Source organism: Plectropomus leopardus, chromosome 12, assembly GCF_008729295.1.
Source record: "Plectropomus leopardus isolate mb chromosome 12, YSFRI_Pleo_2.0, whole genome shotgun sequence".
Taxonomy (NCBI): domain Eukaryota; kingdom Metazoa; phylum Chordata; class Actinopteri; order Perciformes; family Serranidae; genus Plectropomus; species Plectropomus leopardus.
Genome location: NC_056474.1, coordinates 26,271,032 through 26,281,233, shown reverse-complemented (window position 1 = coordinate 26,281,233; position 10,202 = coordinate 26,271,032). Strand labels below are relative to the sequence as shown.

The window sequence follows — 10,202 nt, the reverse complement described above, 5'->3', positions numbered from 1 at the left end:
ATGGACTGGTTCCACTGTAATCAGTGCTTCAAAAGGAGTGGGTCGAAGTTTGCCGTGTCCAGCTGTGGACACATCTGCTGTGACGCATGCATTAAATCCAGTAAGACAATCAGATATGCTTAGTCATATTACTCACACAACACACAACTATAATTTTTTTTAACATAATAGCTCAGATTAGACGGATTCAGGCTAGTTATGCCTCTCATGTTTGTCTTTTCCCCCTAGAGCAGTGCAGTGTATGTGGGGCCAGCTGTAGTTATCTGCCCATCACAGATGAGGTTGGTGAGTTTGACATCTTCACTCCAGGTTACTGCCTGATGCCAACAACAAATGACCTTATTTTACGTAGCCAGTTTATTAGATCTGCACAACTTTTCTGTTTCAGATGAAGCCACAGGAGAAGGTATTTTTCAAGGACCCTGTGAAGCTCATCGAGTCACGGCTGGAGCACATTTCACAGGTCTGTCTCCACTGTGCAGTGGTAACCCAAGCTCCCTCACTGCTTTTTAATTGCTATACAGGGATGCTAAATGTCAGAGCAATCAGTCAATAACAAGTCAGTGAGTCATTCAGCAAATGATTGCTTCAGTTAGAGTGATGTGGTTTAAAAGCATCAAAAATGACCATCGTCATTTAGGAATCGCTAAGCTACGATCCAAAAGCAAAAGTTGATGTAAATATTTTATTTTCACTGAAAGTATATTTGATAGTGCTGTCTTCATGCTCCTCAGATTGCACTTTTTCAGCGGACACAGAAAGAGATAGTCGCAGTGCACTTCAAGCACAAGTCTGCTGAACTGGAACAGCGTCTGAAGGAAGTCACTGAGCAGGGTTACAGGTGATTTCAGTATCTGCTATTGTTCATCTGTGGCTGTGTAAATAAAACACCTGATTGCAACAGTATTCTTCCAACATCTCTCATCTTTAGGCAACTCTCCGAGCTGAAAAGAGAGAACGCTGACTTAAAAAAGCACCTCTCAGAGCTGAAAAGAGAGAACACTGACTTAAAAATGCAGCTTTTGGAGCTGAAAAGAGAGACAGATGATTTGAAAAGGCCACTCTCTCAGTGGAGGGTAAGTGTTCCAAATGTCTGATAAGGAAAATGTTTTTTGTTGCCAGAAATGCCAACCTTAAGGTAATAGGTTACATATCTAATTTAGTTTGCACGCTTTCTGTTTGCCAAAGGTTTCTCCAAGACAGGTGCATAGAGACGGGTAAAATGAATTTACATTTCAGGACTAACCTGTTTATAATCAAACCTTCCACTGTTAAAGTAATTAAAACAACAATTACTTTCTCTCTCCTATATAGCTCTAAAAGGATGTCGCTCCCTGTGGCTGTTACCTCCCCAGGTAAATAAAGTGAATTAAGTTCAGTTGTTGCAGTTACATTTCAGATTATTTGATAAGGAGTGTGTGCATGTTTTCTTTTGCCAGTTGCCCGCTGTTCAAGAACTAGGGGGTATGTGTTACACTGTCATGTTCTGGTGGACTTCATTCTGTATTTGCAACATCCTCACATTTCTACACCCAATGAAAGAATTGCAAAATACGTGATGCTCAAACATGTTGTCTGGGTCTCAGTTACTTAGGCTCAGCGGAGTCGCAGGGCTTGGCCAGAGACAGAGGTCCCAGTCTAACCTCCCTCACGGTAAGTCTTGTAATATTGGCTTCATGTATTGTTTTGTAGACCTGCTATACTTTGGTGTCATGATGGTAGAAGTATTTTCCAAAAAGAACTGGGTAGCATTATTTTAAGACCCAGTGGCATAATAGCTGTTTGACAATACAAAAATCTTTAGTAAATAGCTTTTACCAAAGCTTTCGTGGAGGTTTCATATCATTGTCTAGCTCAGTGGTTGGAGTTTGTTCTGCTATTAACCAAATCACTGGGATGCTGGACCAGCGACAGCAGTCACTCGTGGCACCTGATAATTGTTTTGAATTGTGGAGATATGTGAACTCAGTAAACTAGTTTATTTCTGTTGTCATTTTCAGCAGTAACTGACTAAACATTGGGGCCTAACCTATCTGACTTTTCTGATGTGCTTGTTTATGTACTGTGTTGCTTTGCTAGCATCTTTGCTACAAAGCAAATAAAAGCAACAAAATCTACAGGCACAGAAGGTAAGCGATATCCTCCTGTGGACAGGGCCTGCATCGAAATGTATTTTTGCCTGTTGGAAGAAAAAAAAAGGTTTTGTCAATGTAGTCTGGTGGCTTTGAGATTAACGGCTTCAGCTTCTTGTCAAAAAAGGCTGTCTGATGGAAAGGAAAAGTGGTCACAGTATTCTTAATTTTACATATACTCAAACTAATATCGATTTTTTCTTTTTCCCGGTAGGCCTTTTTTTAGGTGGCTAAAAGGTAAATAATTGCGGCAGCAGTTGCTCAGGGCCCTTTCATTTTATGAACTTGACAAAGCAGTTATTGTAAAGAAATGTGATTTGGTCTATTAGGAAGATGCTGTATCCATGACAACTCCATTAACAAGTTAAGCCATGAGGTGAGGTTAAAACATCTGGGAGAAGCTAGTAAGTTAACCTTCAGTTAAGATTTTTTTGTCTGACTATGATTTTCATGGTCACAAATGAAACTTCATGCCCTATAATAATCACATATACATAGACAAGGCCCTTGTTGGGACTCATTAAATAATCAACTATCAACTATAAAGTTTTCAGCATATGGGGTAGAAATTAAATTTGGTTTTAACTTTTACCCAAAAAAAAAACGCTTTGAGCTGTTGTTTTTTTTTTCTCCAGACTCCTGGGTCAGCTACCTCTATTTCAAGCCACAGCTCTCTTTATGAGCATGTACACAGTAAGTGTTGTTTCAAAGACTCTTTTGTAGCTCTGCTACAGGTTCCGTGGGTACACTGGATACATTATGCTTGATCAACTCAGAATTTAATTGCGTTCCATATTTAATAAAAAAAATACTTTCATGTCTGTTTTAAGGAACACCCACATCCTTCAGCACTCCTACAAGGTAAGAAACGCTTTTCAAACAACTTGCCATGACACATGTTAAGATTTTCTTGATGAGTAAGATTTTGTCATGTAATTGCTGAGTTAGTCCATTTCTGTGTTCCTCAGAACTCAGCGTCAGACTCCTAATGTTTTCCAGTTCCAGTTTATGAGTGGATTGTCAGTACAGTCACCCAGGCAGTAATAATATGGGGTCATATCTGGGGACATGTTTATACATTAAGGAGTCTTGAGGCATGCATGTGTTTGACAGAACTGTCACATGTTGGAGTTACACATGTTTTTGCCCAGTAACTGTTGGTGCCAACAATGAATGACATGGCTCACTGGTGTTACCATATGATTCCCCTGTTCATAAATCAACCTGCTATATTGTATTATCTTATCATTGGTTAACTAGTGGTCATTTTCTGGCAATACATTTTTTTTTTATCATAAGTTAATATAAGAAACATTTCTGCAGTTTGCAATAGAGAATTTATGTTGATGGAAAAATAATTTTGATCTCTTTGGATCAGTCACTGCAGCACACACACACACACACAAAGAATTGCTTGCACACATTTAGAAAGGCAAATCCTTTACTGGTTTCCAGTGACACAATTGTGCAAATGAGAAATGTTTCAAAAAGGAGAAAATACATTGAAAACATCTTCAAAAGAAGACACTAAGCGTTACGGACAGCATGACACTCGCATTGACTTTTCATTACTAATAGAATGACAAAACACCGTGATGGACACTGCTTTACCAACATCCTGGTTATCTAACCTTTATCCAGACATTTCTAATGAACTAAAGTCCATCTAAAGCCCACTTCACCCCCTGTAGGTTTACTAAAAATACTTTAGAGTGTGGAGTTTTTCTATAATTATAACCTGACTGTATAATGTTTGTGCTATAATTCATAATCTGATTTATCAGAACAGTCATTTGGAACAGTCTTTGGATTAAATACCCATTGCTACTTATACAGTATGTGGCCCCCATCTGTTATCTTGTCTAGTTTGTCTAGATTATAATCCATCAAGTCACACCCTACAGCTATTAAGACAAAAGATATAAAAAATACTGACTTAAGGAGTGTAAATCAGAGCTGAAGCTGGCAATTCTGACTTTGTATGATGTTGATACAACTGTTATCCTTTACTATTCAAAAAAGGTGCAGTTAAATGCAAATACCAAATGTATACAAATAGCAAATTATGTATTACAGCAGAGCGTTTAAAGGAGAATCAGGGAATGTGTCTCAGAAATATGCTGTAGACATTAGTAGAATTAGATGTATCATGCTGTGTTCAAAAGGCATGACAATAGGTTTCAGTGTTAAGGGATGAAGAATGACACTGTTTAGTTAGGGACTGATATTTTGTGAAAGAATTGGATTTAATGAATATGGCAGCAGGCTCTGAAACCAAAGTGCAAGATGTCTAATTAAGTGTACATGTCCAGTGTGCTTTTCATGACAAGGAATTATTGGCTGTAAAGGAATGATTACACACAGTGATCAGTCAACAAATTTATCAACATAGACGTTTATCCGGAGCAGTTTCTTATCTGCTTTAGTCAGGTACCAAAAGTACAACCAATTTAAATGATGCTGCTACAATGGAATACTAAAAGTCTGTAGTAGTGATATCTAAACAAAAAAATGCTATTAAAAAAAAAAAAAAAAAAGCAAACCAGTGTAGAAGTTACTGTCCTATTTACAGCAACAAGGGCAGCACAATTATAATTCAAGTCCAAAATATATTAGGATAAGCAGGAAATGCAGCATATATAAAAACACAAGCCCCAAACTGGGCTTGTACTGGGAAGACCGGATGTTACAAACCTGCAGATTTAAAGCAATTTAAACCAAAGTAATAACTATGCTTGTTGGTGCAAAAGTTTTCAGGAGCACTCCATCAACTTTCAGAAATGTTCTTAAGTCTGGTTCCAGTGTCTTAATCAGCAACAATGGGTTCTTGGTCAGTCCCCCCCAACATCACGAGCTGCAAACCAATCTCGCACCTGCTGGTAGCTCATTCTTGATTTCTTGCATAGAGAGTCAAGGTCTTTTTCATGTAGTGAGCCTGTTGAAAGGTGATATGTCACTAACGGCTGGATATCAGGATAATCTGCACTTGCTGCATTTGCTTGAGCTTTTCGTTTTCGACTACCCCCAGGCCGAGATGATGTCCCAGAGCCATTAGTTAAACCGCTGCTACTTTGCTGGGCAGCAAGTTCTGCCAAGAACTGGTCGCGGACCCCCTTCACCCAGCGCAGCTGGCCATTTTTCACGGCATACCGTGTGTCCCCAAACCATTGAATAACATCTGCACGGGGTAAACCTGTAAGCTTAACAAGTTCAGTGTAGTCTTCACTCTTGGGCCACTGACAGCGCAAGAAGTGCTGCTTTAACATATCCAGCTGCTCCTTGGTCTTTCTTGGTCGCCCAGCCGGAGTGAGGGCAGGGGGTGTAGATAAGGGAGCCCTTGAGGTGTGCAACGGGATTTGTGAGGGACTGACTTTGGCTAAGCGGGCTGACTTCTTTGATGTGCTGATGCTGTTTGAAAGTAGTTTATTAGGTGAGGCAGTAAGTGGTGGGCTGCCAGAGGGGGAAGAGCACGGAGAGGATCTTAATATACCTGATGGTTCTTGTGGTACATCTGGCTCAATCTTGCAGGTCTTGGTCAGTTGTAAGGGTTGGTCTTCATTTTGTTCTTCGTCTTTAAAACTGTCGCCATCCCCAGAAAGCTCCTCCATAATATCATACCCTTCTGACTCAAGGACCCTTTCCCCAATTGCTTCCAAACTGTTAGATAAAAATGTCTGAAAGAAATCTGAATCTTTAATCCCATTGTTGCGGGCTCCCTCCAGACCCTTCAACAAGTTCAGTTGACTAGTCTTCTGTGTTGTAAGTGGCAGAGGTTGAATTTGTTGATCCTGTTTACCTCCACTGTGTTGGGTATAGTTCTGAGCTGCAGCAAGACTTCCTCGGCCAACCCTAAGTTGGTACCTGCTATCACTGAACCATTTACGAATGTCATTACGGCTCAGCCCCGTTTCTTCCTGCAAACGTCTAAGTTCTACCTCAGCAGGCCAGTTCTCTCTCAGAAAGCTCTTCCTAAGGGCAGCCAGTTGAGCTTTAGACTTTTTGTAGCGGCCAAGACGATTCCGTCGTGATGATGAATCTGAGAGGTCAAGGGAGACATCAGCTGCTGTACTTGGTGGCTTGTCCACTGGTGGGCGGTAGAAGTATGAATCCTGAGGAGGTGGGAGGGTGGAGCTGAAACATGGGACAGTAGGTTTGGCTGGTTTATAGGAATCTGGTGATTCACACTTTGGTTTCTTCTTCTGGGGAATAGAGAGAACACCCTCATCTTCAATGTTGTCCTTATCCTCAATTTCCAGTTCCTCACAACTTCTGCTCTTCATTTTTTCTTCCTCATGTGTTTCAGCAGAATATTCACAAAGCTCAGGCACAGCCAGCTTTTGCCTAGTCTCCTCTATCTCCTCTGAGGACCAGCTAATACCATATTTAATTCTTTGCACCATAAACCACACCTTAACTTTATCCAGTGGCAAGGCACATACCCGGGCCAGGTTGTTGATCTCACGGGATGATGGGTATGGAAATAAGTTAAAGGCTTGGACCAGCTCTGGGATTGTGTCGAGTTCACGAGTTTGATCCGACTGTGTCCATACCAATTTCAGTCCCTCTGACACAAGAGGCAGGCATACAGCAGAGTTGTGGTTGGTGGTGAAACTAGCCATACCACTCACGTTGCTTTCAGCTGAGCTGGCAGAGTGGCGCAAATCTTCAGAGGGGTGTTTAACTCCAAGTTTTCCTTCACATTCTGTCTTTGTTACTTTTCGTTCAGTAGATCCCTTCATGCCCATAAGGAGTCCATTTCTGCCATTACGTTTACCGTGGGTTGCCATCTGGGATATCAAAATGGGCTCTTTCACCTAAAAAATAAATAAAAAGGTAGGTTTAGTGGTTGATGTTTTTAACTTGTCTCAACTGCTGAAATATTTTGACATCATAGATAAGATCGATGTAGGTGGAGGAAAAATTTCTTCTGATGAGTTCAGCCAAAACCACAGACTATGATATTTTAAGAACTTTCAGTTCTTATTCATTTTCAAAGTCAATTATCTGACAGCTGTTTCCCCTTCCCCCCCGTACTTCACACTCCTTATTCTGAACTCACAGTGAAACTAGTCGTATACTCTGTCCAGACTGGGTTCCCCTCCCCCAGCGTGTGGCGGTGACTGACTTTTGTTTTGTGTGAGTGGGGGGGATTGGGTCGCAAAGGGTGGGTGTGTGGGGATCGGGGATCTATATGAGAAATCCTTCACAGTCTACTTTCTCACCCCTTGCCAGTCAGGCTTTGTTCCACTCCCAAGTTCTCAGTCCCAAAAGATGAGTGTAGCCTCTTCACAAAGACAGATAGAGAAAGAGAAACCTGTGGAAGGAGAAAATGAGTTGCATTAGTCACACTCAAGTACAAGTCTAGACACTCAAAACAGTAGTCAACATCAAATTCAACCATTCATATTCCGAATGATAAATGATTTAAAAAACCGAATGGAAATAATCAATCAACAGGTGATAAGCCAACACTCCAAAACATCATCGAGGACATATACCTTTAGTAGTTAGAAGGCTAAATACAAGAAATTGTGATCCAGACACTCTCTGATTTTATTTTATTTTATATTTTTTTTACATTTTTGATCAATTTCACTCATTACTTAACTGAATTAATTAAGTTGTTTTAACTAGTTATTGAGCAGTGTACAAGTAACTATACTTTCTTTCACTTGTTCTTTATTTGGTACAGCAGCGGAAATATTGCGCATTACGCCATGGCCGACGGTTGAGGTTGTTGAGCTACGCAAGAAATGTTGAAGTGTACCAAAAACATCAGCAAACAAATTATGAAACCACTGTATTAGTCACTGGTGACACACTGAAATCCAATGGGAAGAGATCATGTGGTGGCCTCCCCTGTGTTTAATGTCATACTTTAATGCGCTTTTAGAGTTTACACCTTTTATCTTCGTTTTAGTGTAACAAAAAGCTATAAAAGTTGCTCTCGGTGCCAATCACAATAGCCGCCCAGCGTCTCCCCCCTTTATGGCGTACTAACTAAAACGCTTCACACTGCACAGGCGCACTTCGCCGTCAGACACGCTTCAGTGAAACATAAAAATAAACTTACCGAAAATGCCGAAATAACCGGTTATCCCAGGGGTCCGTTTGGGCGTAAAGAAAACAAAAGAAACCGGGAGTTACTCCTCTGGCGCTCCGCTTTTTATGGCCGAAGTTCAGAGGAAGACCAAGGAAACAATACCGTGTGTCTGTCGGTTTGACCCTTGTCTTATTTATCAAGCACCTCGACGGATTACGGTCGGGATACAACGATGCGAGGCGACCAAGTTTGCCGCCTTTCGTATGAGTTCAGTCGTCGGCTAAATCCTGCCGTCTAAGGGCACAGTTCTTTCAATCCGTGAGATTCAGGTCTGAATTTGAGTCGCCGTTACTTCGTCCTCCGCGGTCCATCCGTTGTTGCTTTTGTTCTTTGACTGAGAAGTGTTTTCGCTGTCCGGCCAGATCGAGGCGAGGCGGAGCTGAGGACCAGGAAGCCCACAAGGCCCAACTCTCCCACAGTGACGGTGGGGTGGGTGTGCCAGTCTGGGAGAGCAGGCCGTGGATTGGCGGGAGGAGGCGCCTGTATAATAAATCCGTGGCAGTAGGCGAAACATTTTCACGTCAACCACCCACCATCCCTCCCACCCACCCCACAACCCCAAATCAGGCCCACAAACATTTGCTATGATTTCAACCAGAATTATCATTTTTTAAAACTAAAATACTGCATCCTGGACTTTGGCCTTATTAATGAGAGGAAGACTTGAAAAAGAAAGGGTAGGAAGAGAGGAAGGGAGAGAGGGAAGAGGGGGGTGGCAAGGGAAGGAGAGGAGAAAAGAGAAGGAAGGGAAAGAAAGGAGCGAAAGAAGAGGGAAAAAAAACCAAAACAAAAAACAAACCTGAGTTTTTATGATCACAGTCAAGGATCGTAAGGACCTTGTAGGAAACCAAAGGACTATTGTGGATTTAAGGGATGCACAGTCCTTGATATTTAAATGACTCCAAGCATGTGCCTCCTGTGCAACCTACAACTATCACCTACAGTGACCCCTTCTGTTGATAGTTGTTTTGTCTTTTATGTTTGTAAAAAAATAATAAATAAAAAAATAAAGTTAAAAAAAAATACTTCATCCATCTGACTCCTACTGTCCTAACCAGAAAGCTAAATGACAGGAGTTAAATCATTTCTAATTTACTTGCAGAAATCCCCCCTTCTAGCCTCTTCCAAAACCAAAACTGTAAAGCTTTTGAGTTATTAGTCCAAGGCCACAGCCACCACTGAGAACAAAACTGTATATTTCCTGGAGACCCAGAAAGATTCAGACATATTGATGTACAGTGTGCTAGATTTTGTATCATAAACAAGATGGAAGTATACAATCAACAGTGTTTTTGTGATACTGTGTCCTTGAGCAATATGCTGAATTCATATCAGCTTTGGACGTTACGTCCCGTCACTGAAAACAAGGCAGCTGTAGTGATATAGTCGGCAATAAAATGTATCTCGCAGTGTCAGAGGAAGCAATTACAAGTCACTGTTCACGCTAAATGATAGAATAAAATAGACAAGATAGATAATAACCTTTTGGGAACCCTTTTTTATTAAAGACTTTTTTTTTTGCAAAAAATAATGAGTAGTTTTGCAGTTGTTACTGCACTAGCAGTAGGAGTACAGGTAGTGTTGTGTGTATATATACAAACAAATTCAAAAATAGGTGAAAAAATACACAATCATTTATTTGTTTTAAACTGTATCATATTTAGATACTTGTGGTTTTGTGGACTGCTCAAGACAAACACTACTTCTCTCATTTTCAGCAACAGCTGTTTCAGAAAATATGTTAGAGCATCCTTCACATTTACCTTAAACTTCAAAGAACTGCTTTTATTCACTTCTCACATAGGAATATGTATTTACAAGTTTTATATATATATATATATATATATATTAAAGTAATCCCTTCAAGTAATTTATTTTAACAATTAAAGTATTCAGAATTATACCAATTTAAAGTGCAACAGAGTATAGTTACTCATATTTGTATTTTAAATACATAACACTGTTAC

General features: G+C 40.4%; 2 protein-coding genes across 2 annotated transcripts; one reads left to right on the top strand and one right to left on the bottom strand.

Moving 5' to 3' along the window:
• Nucleotides 1-3,176, top strand: LOC121951039 (RING finger protein 212B-like). The gene is made up of 12 exons (XM_042497213.1): nt 1-100; nt 229-281; nt 389-463; nt 735-841; nt 953-1,076; nt 1,189-1,217; nt 1,315-1,355; nt 1,440-1,464; nt 1,587-1,653; nt 2,768-2,825; nt 2,963-2,993; nt 3,101-3,176. Exons 1-12 carry the CDS (start codon nt 1-3, stop codon nt 3,174-3,176), a joined length of 786 nt encoding a protein of 261 aa, XP_042353147.1.
• A 379-nt stretch (nt 3,177-3,555) lies between these two features.
• On the bottom strand, nt 3,556-8,631 carry homeza (homeobox and leucine zipper encoding a). The gene is made up of 3 exons (XM_042498171.1): nt 8,206-8,631; nt 7,355-7,446; nt 3,556-6,946 (listed from the first exon to the last, which is right to left on the bottom strand). Exon 3 carries the CDS (start codon nt 6,917-6,919, stop codon nt 4,964-4,966), a length of 1,956 nt encoding a protein of 651 aa, XP_042354105.1. The 5' UTR covers nt 6,920-6,946; nt 7,355-7,446; nt 8,206-8,631; the 3' UTR covers nt 3,556-4,963.
• Between the last annotated feature and the right edge of the window lie 1,571 nt (nt 8,632-10,202).

Coding starts and splice junctions, on each gene's coding strand:
- LOC121951039 (XM_042497213.1), top strand. CDS start 1: ATGGACTGGTTCCACTGTAATCAGTGCTTCAAAAGGAGTGGGTCGAAG. Junction 464..734: donor GGCTGGAGCACATTTCACAG/GTCTGTCTCCAC, acceptor CATGCTCCTCAG/ATTGCACTTTTTCAGCGGAC. Junction 1,465..1,586: donor CGCTGTTCAAGAACTAGGGG/GTATGTGTTACA, acceptor TCTGGGTCTCAG/TTACTTAGGCTCAGCGGAGT.
- homeza (XM_042498171.1), bottom strand. CDS start 6,919: ATGGCAACCCACGGTAAACGTAATGGCAGAAATGGACTCCTTATGGGC.